General features: G+C 42.9%; 1 protein-coding gene and 1 long non-coding RNA gene across 3 annotated transcripts in view; one reads left to right on the forward strand and one right to left on the reverse strand.

Annotated features, from left to right (window-relative positions):
- Positions 1–13: 13 nt before the first annotated feature.
- LOC109616805 lies at positions 14–15059 on the reverse strand. The gene is made up of 3 exons (XR_002198066.2): positions 14706–15059; positions 405–478; positions 14–295 (listed from the first exon to the last, which is right to left on the reverse strand). It is a non-coding gene; the product is annotated as an uncharacterized LOC109616805 (long non-coding RNA).
- The window catches only part of adamtsl5 (ADAMTS like 5), a 42256-nt gene continuing 36798 nt past the window's right edge, over positions 13001–18458 (forward strand). Inside the window, exon 1 of one of the 2 annotated variants that reach the window (XM_010877565.5) lies at positions 13001–14262. In XM_010877565.5, the coding sequence (XP_010875867.2) occupies positions 14243–14262 (20 nt within the window). In that variant the 5' untranslated portion in view covers positions 13001–14242. Of the gene's footprint in view, positions 14263–14519; positions 14540–18458 lie in introns of those variants that run through there. The other variant, XM_010877593.4, reaches the window with a different exon arrangement.

Below are 18458 nucleotides of genomic sequence, written 5' to 3' on the forward strand. Positions count from 1 at the left end.
GCCATGGAAGATTTACATTGCAAGTTATCCTCTCTGAAGATCTTGCGGAATCACCCAGAAAAAGTATGTCGGTGGTTCTCTTCAGAAGTAGCCTTAACAGATGATTTTCCTTCAGTTGTAGACATCATTGTCTTAACGTCAGGTAGGGTAATGACCGTCTGCACCTGGCACGTGAACCGATAGCCCCTGGGGTTGGGGCTGGGTGTCGTTTCAGCCCATGCCCCCCCGGAAGGCCTGTGCCCAGGCCTGGCCTGCAGCGATGAAAGGTCTTACAGCACTTCGGAAGCCATTCTGTCTGAGGGAATAAATGAGTGGGTCCTGTTGAGCTGTGGATGTATCTGATAGTCGTGTACAACCCTGTTGTTATATACTATAGGAAGTGGTGTATTGTATCTCGTGCATACCTTCATTATAGGCGAACCCGATGTCTGGACCAGAGGAACACAGGTCCCTGTGAGCCTGTTATTATCTGTTGGTGCTGCGTGGATAATGGATGTGAAAATAACCCTGTTATTACATCTATACAGTACAGATAGATGCACACATTTCTCATAAAGAGAAGGTCAGACAACAAGCTGTAATTTTCGCTCTCCAGTTTCACGTCCCCTATGTATAGTTTCCTCTGGAGTGATTGGAGGCCTTGGTAAAGATGGGTTGAAAAGGCTTTTGTAGGAATGTGGTTGTTGTTTATCAGCAACGTAAATTCAGGTACAATTATGTTAACAAAAAACATTAAGATATATTTTCTCAAACACGTGGATTGAGGTTATTGGCACCCAATAATTATTAACCAAATCTAACACAAGTATCTTCCCATTTATATACTTTTTTCAGATATATCCTGAAATCTTGAAGTGGTCATTCATGACTCCCTCTATTTCACTGAGGTATATACCACTCACCTGAAGGATTATTAGGAACACCTGTCCAATTTCTCATTAATGCAATTATCTTATCAACCAATCACATGGCAGTTGCTTCAATGCATTTAGGGTCAAGACAATCTCCTGAACTCCAAACTGAATGTCAGAATGGGAAAGAAAGATGATTTAAGCAATTTAATCGGGCCGGTCTGAGTATTTCATAATCTGCTCAGTTACTGGGATTTTCACGCACAACCATTTCTAGGGTTTACAAAGAATGGTGTGAAAAGGGAAAAACATCCAGTATGCAACAGTCTTGTGGGCGAAAATGCCTTGTTGATGCTAGAGGTCAGAGGAGAATGGGCCGACTGATTCAAGCTGATAGAAGAGCAACTTTGACTGAAATAACCACTCGTTACAACCGATGTATGCAGCAAAGCATTTGTGAAGCCACAACACGCACAACCTTGAGGCGGATGGGCTACAACAGCAGAAGACCCCACCGGGTACCACTCATCTCCACTACAAATAGGAAAAAGAGGCTACAATTTGCACGAGCTCACCAAAATTGGACAGTTGAAGACTGGAAGAATGTTGCCTGCTCTGATGAGTCTCGATTTCTGTTGAGACATTCAGATGGTAAAGTCAGAATTTGGCGTAAACAGAATGAGAACATGGATCCATCATGCCTTGTTACCACTGTGCAGGCTGGTGGTGGTGGTGTAATGGTGTGGGGGATGTTTTCTTGGCACACTTTAGGCCCCTTTGTGCCAATTGGGCATCGTTTAAATGCCACAGCCTACCTGAGCTTTGTTTCTGACCATGTCCATCCCTTTATGACCACCATGTACCCTTCCTCTGATGGCTACTTCCAGCAGGATAATGCACCATGTCACAAAGCTCGAATCATTTCAAATTGGTTTCTTGAACATGACAGTGAGTTCACTGTACTGAAATGGCCCCCACAGTCACCAGATCTCAACCCAATGGAGCATCTTTGGGATGTGGTGGAGCGGGAGCTTCGTGCCCTGGATGTGCATCCCACAAATCTCCATCAACTGCAAGATGCTATCCTATCAATATGGGCCAACATTTCTAAAGAATGCTTTCAGCACCTTGTTGAATCAATGCCACGTATAATTAAGGCAGTTCTGAAAGCAAAAGGGGGTCAAACACAGTATTAGTATAGTGTTCCTAATAATCCTTTAGGTGAGTGTATATATATATGAGGTACTGTGTGTTGCCTCCTGTTGCCCTCGTTATCATGAACCATCTCCCCCATTCTTATGTTTCTCACTTCTGTCCACCTTATTCAGTCACCCCCCTAGTCTCTCCCCAATCTCACACACTTCAGTCATACTCCCTCTGTCTTTTTCTTTCTGTACCTTTGTCCTTACCTTGCTTTTGCTCCCTCCCCCTCTTCCCTAGTTCTCCCTCTCTTCCTCCCATCTCCCTCATTGTCATCCCATTAAGATGAAAGCTGTTATTGCCAGAGCTTTGACAGCTCTGTCCTTTTTGAGCCTATGCAGGATTAGTGTCCACTCAGGCCTTTCCCTGTAATCCTAGAGTCTCTTCATGGCTTGTTACTCTGTGGTAATGCTCTAATCACATCTGGGTTCAAATACCATTTCAAAAGTAAATGCTAGCTTTGTTTGAAATAACTTTCATGGGAGGCTAAAGCAAAGGCTAAGTCTTATAATAGTCGTTGGACCCAGGTCTGGCTCTGATGGCTGCAATAGGACTGGGTAATTACACATCCACCACCCAGACCCAGCCACCCATGATGAGAGAGGAGGAATGAGAGGAGGTAAGGCAGAACTCCAGGAAAGTGACTACACACAATGGGGACTAACGACAGGGTACAGTGGGGAGAACAAGTATTTGATACACTGCCGATTTTGCAGGTTTTCCCACTTACAAAGCATGTAGAAGTCTGTCATTTTTATCATATGTACTCTTCAACTGTGAGTGATGGAATCTAAAACAAAAATCCAGAAAATCACAAGTATTTGATACATCAGAAAAGAATAACTTAATATTTGGTACAGAAACCTTTGATTGCAATTACAGACATCATACGTTTCCTGTAGTTCTTGACCAGGTTTGCACACACTGCAGCAGGGATTTTGGCCCACTCCTCCATACAGATCTTCTCCAGATCCTTCAGGTTTCGGGGCTGTCGCTGGGCAATACAGACTTTCGGCGCCCTCCAAAGATTTTCTATTGGGTTCAGGTCTGGAGACTGGCTAGGCCACTCCAGGACCTTGAGATGCTTCTTACAGAGTCACTCCTTAGTTGCCCTGGCTGTGTGTTTCGGGTCGTAATGCTGGAAGAACCAGCCACGACCCATCTTCAATGCTCTTACTGAGGTGAGGTTGTTGGCCAAGATCTCGCGATACATGGCCCCATCCATCCTCCCCTCAATACGGTGCAGTCGTCCTGTCCGCTTTGCAGAAAAGCATCCCCAAAGAATGATGTTTCCACCTCCATGCTTCACGGTTGGGATGGTGTTCTGGGGGTTGTACTCATCCTTCTCCTTCCTCCAAACACAGCGAGTGGAGTTTAGACCAAAAAGCTCTATTTTTGTCTTATCAGTCCACATGACCTTCTCCCATTCCTTCTCTGGATCATCCAGATGGTCATTGGCAAACTTCAGACGGGCCTGAACATGCGTTGGCTTGAGCAGGGGGACCTTGCGTGCGCTGGCGATTTTAATCCATGACGACGTAGTTTGTTACTAATGGTTATCTTTAAGACTGTGGTCCCAGCTCTCTTCAGGTCATTGATCAGGGCCTGCTGTGTAGTTCTGGGCTGATCCCTCACCTTCCTCATGATCATTGATGCCCCACAAGGTGAGATCTTGCATGGAGCCCCCAGACCGAGGGAGATTGACCGTCATCTTGAACTTCTTCCATTTTCGAAATAATTGCACCAACAGTTGTTGCCTTCTCACCAAGCTGCTTGCCTATCGTCATGTAGCCCATCCCAGCCTTGTGCAGGTCTACAATTTTATCCCTGATGTCCTTACACAGCTCTCTGGTCTTGGCCATTGTGGAGAGGTTGGAGTCTGTTTGATTGAGTGTGTGGACAGGTGTCTTTTATACAGGTAACGAGTTCAAACAGGTGCAGTTAATACAGGTAATGAGTGGAGAACAGGAGGGCTTCTTAAAGAAAAACTAACATGTCTGTGAGAGCCGGAATTCTTACTGGTTGGTAGGTGATCAAATACATATGTCATGCAATGAAATGCAAATGTATTATTTAATCCCGATTTTCTGGATTTTTGTTTTAGATTCCATCTCTCACAGTTGAAGTGTACCTATGATAAAAATGACAGACCTCTACATGCTTTGTAAGTAGGAAAACCTGCAAAATCGGCAGTGTATCAAATACTTTTTCTCCCCACTGTATGTATTATAGGGGTTCCTGGGCTTTTGCAAATCCATGCAGAAGAGTAGACTTCTGAGTAAGGGAGAGTGTACACACACACACGTGCTGAGAGCATGCACAATAGACCCAGCCAGAGAGGGGAAACAGGACTGTCCAGCCCACTGTGGCTGAGAGACCAAACACTGGGCAAAAAAAGCCTTAAATTCCTCCCAGTATGCCGTGTGTGCTTATGTGTGGGCGTAGAGGCCAGCTGGTGGGAACTTGGAGTCAGGACAAAATTAAGTTGTTTAAAGTTAATTAACAAGCTCCATTAAGTCATTTGGCTCGCCAGGTGCTGCTTGCAGTTGGGGACCACCCCTCACTGGATTTCTTGGCCTGCTTTTTACTGGTCATCTCTCCCCCTCTAATGTGTCCCCAGTCCTCCCTCCCTGGTATTACCTCTCTTTTTCATTGTTTCCCTAGGCATCTCTATGCTTTTTAATTGTCTGTGAAGCTCTGGCCTTTAGTCAATGAGTGCATGGGTCTGTGCATCTCCATGCTTGTTAAGTGACTGTGAACCTCTGCCCCACGGACAACAGGGGGCTTGGCTTCGGGCTAATTTGATTAGCATCAACAGACAGCTTCCCAGACCCACTGCTGGAATGGTTTCCACCATCTCCACCTAAATAGTCAAAGTCTATTCTCCAGTCCAGTCTGCAGTCCTCCGTCTCAACGCAACACCGTCCATTCTGGTCACGTGGGTCAGCATGTGATTGCTTGTTCACACACCTGGTAAGTCAGGGTTGTGTTGGGCCCTGGTCACCAGAGGAGGTTTCTGCTGCTGATGCCATTATTCCCTCCATGAGGGAATAATGTTTCAGTGATGTTTTGATGCTGGTGTTCCTCTGATGTCCTTATTGCCCGGACTGTGATGGATGCCCCAGAGCTAAACATTTCATCTCTACTGAACCTGCCCTGTTCAGAGAAGATATTTGGTTCTTATTGGACAAATCCAACTTGTGATTTCCTGCTTAGGTTTGGAGTTGTCTGTTTGGTGGCTTTTCAGAACAAACAGCTCTCTACAGTTATCCTGGGTTTATCACAAAGCAGACCAGAAAGTAAGAAGAAGACACATGATCAAAAACCAGCCGAGGTCAAGTAGAAAGTGACCCAAGGATGTAAAGACTTACCTGAACTCATCATGTGCGCACAAAAACCGCACGTACATAGTTCAATGTTAAGCACTACTTTTCCATAAAGAGGAATGTTGGGCACATCAGACAGTGAGTGAGTGAGTCATTGTTATTATTAATTCCATGCCAGTCAGAAGACAACTCTGCCCCGCCCTTTACCCTCGGGTGGAACCCTGGGGTCTGTTCAGGTATATTAAATGTTTAAAAACACAACTGGTTGAAATATAGCATTTAGACAGGACACAGTTGGGTAAACTCCCCTTCATAAAGAATAATCCGCCCATCTCTACATGTCTGTTTATTAGGCTGTTTCCAGTATTCGTAAAGAGACAGTAAATATCAGTTCACACCAACCGAAACCTTCCTAAACGTGTTGCAATAATAATAAAATCTATTGTTGAATTAGTCAAGGGCATTACTCCCTTTCTGTCATTTTGTGTTCTTTGTACAGCTTACCTTACATACATCATGGGACAATCTGAGACGCGTTAACGGGTGGGGGGTGAGGCCAGACAGAGAGTCCAAGGATGATTCCTGAAGTCTATTGTGGTAATTGTCCAAAACACCAGTTCAAGTAATATGGAAAAAGTTTTTTGCAGAAAGAGCCGCGGGCTCAGTTGGAATCCTAGCTGCTGCAGTACATGTCAATGAATACCTACAATGTGTCTGATCCCTGGAGAAATGCACAATATATAGATAAAAGGAGACTAGGACACAAGTCTGAGCAATCTGCTCTTCTCTGAGCGGACAACCTTGAAGTATCCTTTTAGGTTTTACTATCCTTGTGGGGATCCACACACAATTGGGAACCCATTAAAATTGTTACCCTAACCTTAACATGAAAGGCCTCATCCTAATTCTAACCCAAAGATTACCCTAAACCTAAACAAAAGGTCAATGTTTTTTACTATCCTTTCAAGACAGTAAAACCTGAATATAAATATCCACATCCACTCACTCACCAACCTTGTGTTCTTTATCTACCTGTCATATGATCTCCCTAGTCAGATATTCTGGCACATTCAAAGGAAAATCGGATTATAGAAATGACATTTTGCCGCACGTCTGATGCAGTGCTGTCCAGAAAACACAACCCTCCATGGTTACCATCCTGTACCCAGTCTTGTGATCCCATTAACAGAACACACTCCTGGGTCCAAGTCAAAAGCAGTGCGCTAAATAGTGAACAATTTGGGTGCAGACAGGGACTTGGATCACAATACCGTCCTATTTATGGTGCTGACTGCTGTTCTTGTCCTGTGACAGAAATAGCCTTATGTCAAATCCCCCACCAGCAGAAGGATTACCAGGGGTATTTTAAAACAATGTTAGATGGTTCACTATGCTCATACCAGTTTACAGTGCATATGGTGCCTGTACATAAATTAATGGCCACATTAAACACAAATCAACCGATTTATTATGTAAATAAAGGGGATTTTGACTTTTGTATTTTTATAGAAAGTGCATGCCTCTACCATTCCCACTGATGTTTAGCTAGCTTTTGATAGTTATCTGAAGTGGTGGCTAGGTAAACAAACGTATGAAGTCTTGAGTAATTTGTCAGATGTGAGATTTTGGGTCCATCAGTGCTGGCAGACAATATTTGGCACACCAGTTCTCAGTTTAGTTTAATATTTATACATAGTGGTAAATAGGGTGAAAGTGCTAGTTTTGAAACCAATGTACCTCATCATTGGTCACCCAGTGCTACTGCTGGCTTACGCGTATGTCCTGATCAGTAAGATTGGTGTCACCTCCGGGGTCCAAAATAAGACATGAGAATGAGCATTAAAACCATAACGAAGCGCTCCATCTGTCTCTTGGCAAATGGGGGCACATCTGGGAAATTGTCCCCCCATTCAGAAATTCAGAAGATGTCTTCTACATCACAATTTGTTCAAAGCCCCAGAACGGGCGCTGCTTCTTATGAAGTCCCTTGTATCACGACACATCTACAGCAAGATTGATGTTTAAGTGGTGAGTCCACCAGAGATGACCCCTGGCCAACAGGCCGCTTTTAATTTGTTGTGTTTAAAATAAAGCTTTAAAATAGTGAATTTCCCATTAACTACACCAAATGCATTGCATTGACACACTGAAAGACTGTCAAACCTCTCATGCTCTAGGTCTGTTTTGTCCATTTGATATAGTGTGAACAGGTGCTTGAGTTTCACAAGACTAGTGTGGTGTTCTGGTATTCTATTTTTATGTGATTTTCCCGGAGCTACGGGGCTGGGGAATTACTACTGTGGTATTACAGCAGGCACATCTGCTTGTAGGACCAGAACCAGTGTTTGGTTCAGCCCGGTGATTTTACTTTTGAATGAACGTTGAAGAAGACCTACTGTGTATACTTGCTTACAGTCTCCTATGAGGGCACATCCATATACAGGATATTTACAGCATTTGAACAGGCACGCACATACACCCGTAATACAGAGGATATACATGTACATACACACGAAAGCACATACGCACATGCAGTACCACACCACAGAACGACACACCATCAGTTCATGATGATCGGAGACATGCTCTGACATTGACTCACCCTGCCTGCAGCTGTATTTACTGGCCCCTGGTGTTTGTGTTGAGATGTCCCGAGAAGGCCTCCACACACACACACACACACACAAACACACACACCGGCCTGTATGTCAAACTGCTACTGCTGCATAAACAAAACTCGACAGCATTTGCTCAAAATCAAAAAGTGCCACCCTTTAAGTTATGGTAATATCCCTGTCTCAGTGTTAGATGGCCATCCACTGTCTCCATGTGCACATATACACACAAACACACTCATACACAGGTGTGGAATCAGAAGCAGAGCAGGGTCAAGAAGGTTCACAGGTCCCAAATATAGAAAACTCAGTAGATCCTTGACACATGGTATTATGTAGACGCACATACAATATATGACCTGGAGGGGGGAAAAATAGCATTTTAAAATCATAATTGAAAGAAAATAGCAGCAAAATGTTATCTCAGTTGCCAAGAGCGGTTGAGATATTCTGAGATTGCATCAGTGGCCAGATCAGCGTTTGTGCCTTTGCTGATACATTTCAATATTCACCAGGACGTCTGCCATCTACTGTAAGAAATAACCCTAACCCCAAATAAACTGTATACTGGGAAAACACTCTTTCCTTTACCACAGCATTATGAGGTGGGTAAGATAGAAACAGGAAGTGCCTTTGAGGCCCATTTAACATTGACTGAGAGAATGAGACGTCCATCTGCCAGCAGGATGGCTACCTCCACTTGATATAACACTCTACAAAGGTGCTGTTGTTGGATTGATGCCATACACATGTCAGAATTCCTTGTCAGGTGTGTGTTGTGTGTGTGTGTGTGTGTGTGTGAGCGAGAGAGAGATCTCTCTGTCAAGGAAGGCTGATCTTTGTTAATGATCCAGTGAATATTGTTCATCCATGCAGTGGTCCAGCCCAAAATGATACAATACTTCAAGAGAAAGACGCATTGCTGACCAAATTAGGTTCTGTATTCATTTTCATTTGATCCACCGAGTCAACTAAGTTTCGGGCCAGAACCAGTTACATGTTGACCCTTACAAACAAACAGTATTTGGGATTGTCTTTCTGCAGGATGTTGGATTTCAGCCATGTTGTCTGTCTATTTAGTCTTTTTCAACAGTTTCGCATCAATCAAAGGGGTGATTCTGCGTTCTCTCTGATGTGTCTCTGTGGTGTACTGCCTATCTCTATTCACGCAGTCCAGAAATCTCTCAGCCATGTTCCTCTTTCAAAACCATTCTGGTTATCAGGCCATGCCAACCATTGCTGGCATACATCTCAGCCAGTAAAGAACGACAGATGTGATTAGCAAGAGGGACACACACACAGGCTCTCTGTATGTTACGTGCAAACACACACACACACACCCCTCTTTGCGTAATGCTCATCCAAACGAATGGTTACTGTCCACACTTGGCCTCCAGCAGAATAAAAATCAGCTAGGGTGATTCATACGTCTGGTCTTGCTGTAAATATCTCAAAGACGATCATAAACAAAGAGAATGATGGTGGGGGAACCACGGGGACGGGGATGGAAAACCATTCAGCGAGCCAGGACACGTCCATGAATGCTGGGCACACGGCTTTCAGTACTACTGGCTTTGTGACCTAATGAACATGACACTGGGGAACCTCCACAGGTCAGCACCCCAGTCCGGCTGCCCAGGTTATTGTTGGTAATTGTTTCTGTATTCATCTGTTTTATCAGCAGAGAGGTGAAGCAGTCCAGGTAGAGGGAGACGTACACGGCTGATCTCACATCTGGTACAGAGAAGCAAAGCAGTCAAGGTAGAGGGAGGCGTACACGGCTGATCTCATCTAGTACAGAGACGTAAAGCAGACCAGGTAGAAACAGGCGTACACGGCTGATCTCACATCTGGTACAGAGATGTAAAGCGGACCAGGTAGAGGGAGACGTACATGGCTGATCTCACATCTGGTACAGAGAAGTAAAGCAGACCAGGTAGAAACAGGCGTACACGGCTGATCTCACATCTGGTACAGAGAAGTAAAGCAGACCAGGTAGAAACAGGCGTACACGGCTGATCTCACATCTGGTACAGAGACGTAAAGCAGACCAGGTAGAAACAGGTGTACACGGCTGATCTCACATCTGGTACAGAGAAGCAAAGCAGTCCAGGTAGAGGGAGGCGTACACGGCTGATCTCACATCTGGTACAGAGAAGTAAAGCAGACCAGATAGAGGGAGGCATACACGGCTGATCTCATCTGGTACAGAGACGTAAAGCAGACCAGGTAGAAACAGGCGTACATGGCTGATCTCACATCTGGTACAGAGAAGTAAAGCAGACCAGGTAGAAACAGGCGTACATGGCTGATCTCACATCTGGTACAGAGACGTAAAGCAGACCAGGTAGATACAGGCGTACACGGCTGATCTCATCTGGTACAGAGACGTAAAGCAGACCAGGTAGAGGGAGACGTACACGGCTGATCTCTCGTCTGGTACAAAAGCGTTCCGAATGTTGTCTAATAACTTTCTTGTTTGGTTTTTAAACTTTTCTTTTTAAAACAATACATTACGTTGTGGAAAAGATTGACACTCGACACTCTTCATGTTTTCTAATCCCAGTAGGCTAGTTTGGTCGTTGAGAACAACATGCAACGAGTAGACTAATGTGTTAAGCTCTGTTATGGCTGCAAAGCTATCGATGATAGCTCAATGTTACCGTCTGAAGGTTGTGTCTACTAGGCACAAAACTGATAAAAGCAGAGTGAAAGAGGGAGGAATCGCCTAAATAAGTCCAATTTTAAATCTTGTTCTAACGTTTCTCATTCTGTGCTCCTTAGGTGTTCCACTTTAGTCAAACAGTATATTAAAGTACTTTGTTCTTTGTGCAGATTGCTCTGTAGTTATGGGTCTAGTGGAGGCCATGTTGTTGCTGGGTGATTACTCTGTCATGGAGATTGTTCATACATAGCTCCTGAAAAGGACAAGCTGTAGGAAGGTACTGTAGGAAATTTGCAAATTATCCATTGTTAATGCAAACTCTCGTGAATTGGCCCATTGTGTCCTGACTTGTCATGTTTACAAATGAGAGAGAAAAAACAAGTTCTCCAGTCTATTATTGGACATCATTAATATCTCCAGCGATCAGACACTGGAATGATTGGTCCTCTCCACCAAAAATGTATGTCTGAAGTAGGTCTACACACAGTAGTAATAGCAGCAGGAGATGCCACAGGGGTGGGGGAGTGAAGTGGGATGGGGAGGGAGATGTCTTGACTTGTAGATGAAAATAATGTTCAATTCCCTGAGGTGTCAGGCAGCACTGATCTGCTGGGTGGAGAGGACACAGGAGGGGAGGGGCAGGGAGGGAGACCTGAAGGAGGACTGAGGGGAGGAGAGGTTTGAGGACAGTTGAGGTGTAGGAGTGACAGAGGAGAGCGAAGGTGATAGATGTCACTGGGCAGGAGATGTACAGGATAACAGGGCTTTTTTTGAAAAACGACTGTCCAAACAAGTGGCCAAATGAGATTTGAGTATATTCAAACAAAATACAACATAGCCTGAATAACTGTAAAAGAAGATTCATAAACGTGCCGATAAATCTGATTTGACCAATCAGACCACACGTCAAATGACCTGATTCGTATCTGATTTCCAACCACCTATAAATGTGGTTAGAAATGTGGCTTCTAAAATCAGATTTTCTGTGGCTATTCGGAGTGCAAGGAGAAAAGATGATTGAAATTGGATATTGGAAAAAATTGGATTTGAGTCACTTCAAAGTTCCAGTGTGAACAAGGCTTCAGAGACAGGCAGTCTGGGATTTATTGGCCTTGTTCCAGAGGATCAAAGCACCTGCCAACTTACTGATCTACAAATCAATTTGCATCAAAGCACGACTCTCATCAGCCGTCAGTCAAAGTTTACCCATTATACAGTGCAGTTTTGATTCTCTCAAACTTTGGTCGTTGCTGTAAATATGAAAGTGCTCTTTACATAGTTACCGTGTAAAATAATGACAAGAAACTGCCATTGTTGGAGGGGTGGATTACAGGTCACTTCCCATTTTTCTTTACTGCTCTCACTTTTCATGGAACATTTAAGTGTCATATGCCTTTATACAGTAGATAAAAATAATCTGAATATCAGCTCGGCCTTAGCCCTGTATGCCTGAAGGTCACAAGAATCATTTTTACCTACAGGTTTACCGGGAAGAATTGTCGTCACGGACAATACAGTCTGACTATACCTCAACGCACCACCCCAACTTGGGACTCTTGTCCCTCTTGCCCATTTTAGACATTTTTGTTTCTGTGTTGATTGTAACTGCTGTGGATAAATTCTTGTGCCATCAGGGGAATAACTTCTGTGTAAATGTCACGATCAGCTGCTATCTTTGTGTTAACTTTGATTGTTTTAACCGTAAGTTATTTTTATTTTGGTGTTTTACATAAACTGATTGTTATTTTTGTGTTGCCTGTAACTATTTTTTGATTCCGCGCCCTGACAAAAGTATAAAACTTAAAAGAAGCTACATGTTTGTGTTGAAGGGCCTTGTGCATGGTCTTAAATGTATGCTTCGAGGACAAGTGCACTGAATGTGTTTAGTACACCTAAGGGGCAGGGCAGACCTCGCCAGGTCCAATATCCACTAAAAATCAGAGGCCACTGAGGGAATAACACCGGTGTTAATAGCAATGTACTTTGTCTTGTGAGTATCTTGTTTTGTCTGTTCTCTGTGTCTTGTTTGGCCTGTACACTCACTTTTTTACTGTTTATTTTTAATCATTGAACCTAAACTGTGTAAACATGTATAAGCTGGTCCCAGCTGTAAAATATACATAGGCCTCAGTCTGTGTTCCTTGTTAAAATAAAAGTTTAATATCACTCTTTCACTTTTCCAAATAAGCCGTCAGAAATACAATATCATGTCATTCTGTTATTTATGTAGCCAGCCTGCAGTAAATTACCCTGGGCCCACGAGATAGCACTCACTATTGGACGCGCTGAGTGAAAGGGGGCGTTTACTACATTTTCAATGGAATGCAGCATAGGGGAGCGGACCTCAGGTGTCAGCAGTAGCTTGTAGAGAAGACATCCACCCGCTCACGACTATGGTCAGAAATATGGAACGACGACAATTATTTTAGACGAGTTTTTTTTTTGTGGCAAGGCTGATCCATATGGAGGAACTATAATTAATTGTCAATTGCGTGGTTAACATTATTTATTCGAAGAATTCTAGCTAAAAAGGAGTGTTTGTTCTATCTTTACAAGGCTTGGCATTAAACAACTTTTTCGATACGAGGGAGGGAGGGAAACGATCAGTCGTGAACCGGTCCCTTTACGTGCTGTTTCGGTGTGGGCTATAGAATAGGCTACCAACTGGATTTTTTTTTGCTGCAAACAGATGTTTACGAACCCACACTGCTGAGCGGTGTCCTGGGCTAGTTCACAGAAACCTTTCTTTGATTAGCATATTCATTTTTAAAGCCTCACCAACGTAAAAGCTAGTGTTAACTAATTAGGAAAATAACAATCACTTTTATTGTCCACAATATTGGTTATTTGTCCAGCGGAAAATAATAAACAGCTGCAGGTTAAATCGCATAGGTCTATTCATTTAATTATAAGGGCATACGTATAGGCTACGGCTTGAAACTCAAACCAGTGTCAGATTGTCATCTAATGCTTTGCACACTGTAGACTAATAATGTTGCTATCGGGTGTGGGATCACCTGCGCTATTGGCACCGTTCCAAGGATAAATCAGAGTTTTCCGATGTTCAGCTTGGGAATTATAACATAAGGGTATTGTAATCGAAATGTCAAAAGAGACATTGCACCGACAGGCTAATTGAGACATTGAACCTGAACGTCTTGGCTACTTGGCAGAGAGTATGAGTTTTGCCTTGTCTTCCGAAAGAGATTTGTCCTGGACAAAAAGAAGTGGAATGCGCGCCTATCAGAAGAGTAACATGGAATACAACTGCACAAGATAGGCTATAGCCTTAAGTTTGGAACTCTTTGGACAGCAGTAGGTTACTTTAGGCTACAAGTTATCGGCCTACGATTGAATTAAATAATTCGCAGGTGAGATGGTTACAGTATTTCCAAAACGTGCTCACAAACCTCTCTTAAAATATGGATAGTCTTGAGCTTGAATTCTTGAACGTTCACCTGGACTGGTCTAACTCGTGGAAGCCCATTGACTTCGAGCTGAAACTTTTTAGATAATGATGGATGTTTAAAATTTAACCTGACATCGAGAACAACATTATCTGTACACATTTGACAAGGACCCACTATGTCAACCTTATTAACCAGGTAAGACAATATGTTTCTAATCAAGTCTATGGTTTTATTGCCTATGCATTTTTATATTGGTTTATGACTGTTTACAAGCTGAATAAATGTTAAGCATTTACGACGTTTCCTTGATAAATTATCCACATTATTTTTGTTATTGAATTGTGTATTGACGCTCCATATCGAGATCACTTGCTTATATAGTAAACTGACCATGCTCTCCACTGATGTTTTTGTATATCCTGTGTTTAGGTCTGTGTTGTTTAACCTGAACTGAGAGTGGTCAATTCCAAAGGTAGTTTGAGTTACATCCACTGTATGGAAATGTATGATAATCCAGCAAGATTATGCATGTGCTGTGTGATTGTTGTAAATGAGCAAACACATGAACACGTAATTTTTTCAAAACCAAGGTTAGTTAAATAAGTTACATTTTTTGTTGTTAAATTTGGTCTACTCACTTTGCAATAGAATACTTGTTATGGTATACGTGAAAGTTTGGGCTTTACCATCCTGGCAAGCGTAACTGCGCGCGCGCGCTCGTTTGTGCTGCGTGTGATCCCTGTCAGAGTGTGACGCAGAGACAGTCTAGAATACTTATCAAGAGTGGGGTGAGGTAGCCATACCAACAGATGATGTAACCACCATCTGAGACTGTTCAGCAGTGTGCCTTGAGTAGAAACCCCTGGCTGTGTGCTCCTCACTCCATTACCTTTATCTCTAAATGTCAGAGGCTATAAATATCCAGCTTCATAACATTTCATCATGGTTGTTTCACAAAACCAGACCACCAGAATGAGGAGACTGGCTGGTGTCACAATACCCCATCTCCCTATAAAAGATACATTGATGTTTCATTTGCAGTACCTCAGTCAATCAGTGTGGCTACATATCACCTTCCTATGGTATTGTCATGTCGAACAGATCTGGGACCAGATTCACAATACTTGTACCAATAGATACGAATCATGGAAACCTGATAGCTCGTTTCATTAGATATCCTATCACTGAGACTGTCACGATCAGTCTCAGTGAGATCAGGCTAGATGCCGGGGACCTGAGAGGGATTACAAAGTCAGACCTAAGGGAACGTTTCTCACAGACCCCTCACTTCAGGAATGTTTGTTTGGGAATGAGCCAACTCATCCCTATAATCCCCGAAGGTACTTATGGAACGCTGCTCATATCTCTCTGGAAGGAGTTTCAACTGAGTTCCCTAATTGAAGCGATAGCTTCAGAATGTGGATGTTGTCACTTGAGAAATGTCTTCCTCTAGGGTGGAATTTCGATCCCTGTGTCGATGGTGATGTTTATGCATGAAGCGGTGTGTAATCAATACCTAAATGGAGGTCAGAGATAAGTAGGTCTGAGGTTTGGATCCACACTTCCATGCTGGAAACCTAAAGACCTGTGTCTGTTCCCTACAGTAGTGCTCATAGAAATGTGCTGGAAACCTAAAGACCTGTGTCTGTTCCCTACAGTAGTGCTCATAGAAATGTGCTGGAAACCTAAAGACCTGTGTCTGCTCCCTACAGTAGTGCCCATAGAAATATGCTGGAAACCTAAAGACCTGTGTATGCTCCCTACAGTAGTGCCCATAGAAATGTGCTGGAAACCTAAAGACCTGTGTCTGCTCCCTACAGTAGTGCCCATAGAAATGTGCTGGAAACCTAAAGACCTGTGTCTGCTCCCTACAGTAGTGCCCATAGAAATGTGCTGGAAACCTAAAGACCTGTGTCTGCTCCCTACAGTAGTGCCCATAGAAATGTGCTGGAAACCTAAAGACCTGTGTCTGCTCCCTACAGTACTGCCCATATAAATGTGCTGGAAACCTAAAGACCTGTGTCTGCTCCCTACAGTAGTGCCCATAGAAATGTGCTGGAAACCTAAAGACCTGTGTCTGCTCCCTACAGTAGTGCCCATAGAAATGTGCTGGAAACCTAAAGACCTCACACACAGACCTGGGCCCAGGCAAGTTTCACAGTGAAAAACAAGTGTTTAATAAATTGTGTTCTCAATTTGTGGCCAGTTGTGCAGGCCGTCACACAATAGATGAGACAAGAGGAAAGGCTTTCTGCTTTAGGGTCAATAATCAGAGATGACAAAGTACAAAAATGGGGTGGAATTAAAATGCAACCTTGTTCGTTATAATACATGGAAACCATCCAACGCAGTGTAGCTTTTGATCAGGCATAGTGATTGAGATTGTAGAGAAAGACAGAGGAGCATATTTATGGGGAAAAGAGCTTTAGGCTGGATTTGAACCCTCGCTGAGGCAGTTCATGTGCACTGGAGGCAGCAGCTCAGAATGCTAGACTACCCCAGGCCGCCTCAGCACTTATTTTCAAAGCAAATATCTTAGAAACTATTTGTGAAGGTCTCACTTACCCTCCCCTCATGTTCTAGGTCAATGTGACAAAAACATCGTTTGAAATCACTGAAATACTATTTTGAATTATATCTTTCCAAGCAAAAAGAAAGGAAAACCAAATGACAGAACAAGAAGAACCTCAACAGACATTATCATCAAACAGTTTTTGCAGAAGAATGGAGTATTGTGTACCAAAACCAATTCATGGGATTTTAATAGAGTTTTATATTGTTGCCAAATTGATTTGGCTAATCTTTGATCAGAATCATTGCCTGGCCATCAGGGGCCTCTTTGTAACTGCTTCATTAATAGCCAACGTCTACAGTACCAGTCAAAGGTTTTGTCACGCCAATTCATTTATAAGGTCGTCTTCGGGTGTCGCTGTAGTGTTTTCCTTTTGTAGATATATTTTGTAGTTATCTTTACCCAGGTTTATTGTTATATTTAACCAGAAAAGCACCCCATTTTACCCCATTACATAATTCAAGCATATTGTCAAACATAGCACAAAACAGTTTAGTCCTGGATTCAGTCTGATCACAATTTTAGACAATGCAGTATTAACGTGTGTCTGCAGCTATCACATTCAGTACAAACGCGTCTGTGGCTATCACATTCAGTCCTAACGCGTCTGTGGCTATCACATTCAGTCCTAACGCGTCTGTGGCTATCACATTCAGTACCAACGCGTCTGCGGCTATCACATTCAGTATTAACGCGTCTGTGGCTATCACATTCAGTATTATCGCATTTGTCTGCGGCCATTGCATTCAGTATTATCGGATGTGTCTGCGACTATCATATTCAGTATTAATGTGTGTGTCTGCGGTTATCACATTCAAGGTTATCACTGCAGATGTTGACTCAAATTAGCAATGGGAAAGGATGATTGGGAAAATGCTCTAGATCTTTGAACTAACTTTAACCTTAACTATACATTATGGCTAGCCTTAACCTGAAAACATCTTTACTTGTAAATTATTTTTGCTGGACCGTGTAAGCGGAGCCGGCCTAGAAGAGAGAATGTCTCTAACTGTCTGTGACTGACTATCCCTTGTTAAATAGTGTAGTGGTTAGAGACGCAGCCTCCGGAACAGCAGGTTCGCGTTTGCCTCCCATAACAGTCAGAACGCATAAGGCCTGAGGTTCAGGACAGACAAAACTCTGCTGGCTACAACCCTACGTAGCTACGTAATAGGAAGCCTAAAATAAAACGGTTCTGTTGGATATTAGGATTTGTTGAGGATAGACAAACACTTCGCTGGCTACATGATTCTCTCGTCTTTTCAGCTGACACCTATATTGATAGATACTGTATCTATGTCATTTGTGAATGGCTTATTAGCTGTTAAAATGGCCAGTGGCAAAAGAGGATTTGTTCAGGATATACAAAAACCTTGCTTGCTACAACCTTGAGTAGCTACGTAATGGGAAGCCTAAAATTAAACTGTTTACTGTTATATTCCGACTATTTCTGGTGGATTTTCGAATTATGTCTTATGATTTCTTCAGAATAGACAAACACTTCGCTGGCTACACGATTCTCTCGTCTTTTCACTTGACAAAAAAGTCAGTCAGTTATTGTCACCTATTTTGATACAGTAGTTATTGTATCAATGTAATTCACAAATGAGTAATAAGCTGTTAAAACGACCACTGGCAAAAGCCATACAGTTCATAGATGCTATTTGTGCCGGAGGTAAACTTAATAAGAAACGTTACTCAGTTTAACACAATGGTTAATGGCGTCTAGCGACATATTACTGGCTAATAAGCTTGTAAAACAGCCAGTGGCAAAAGTCATACAGTTAATAGAGACTATTTGTGGTGGGGATAAAGTTAA

Source organism: Esox lucius, chromosome 2 (assembly GCF_011004845.1).
Source record: "Esox lucius isolate fEsoLuc1 chromosome 2, fEsoLuc1.pri, whole genome shotgun sequence".
Lineage (NCBI taxonomy): Eukaryota > Metazoa > Chordata > Actinopteri > Esociformes > Esocidae > Esox > Esox lucius.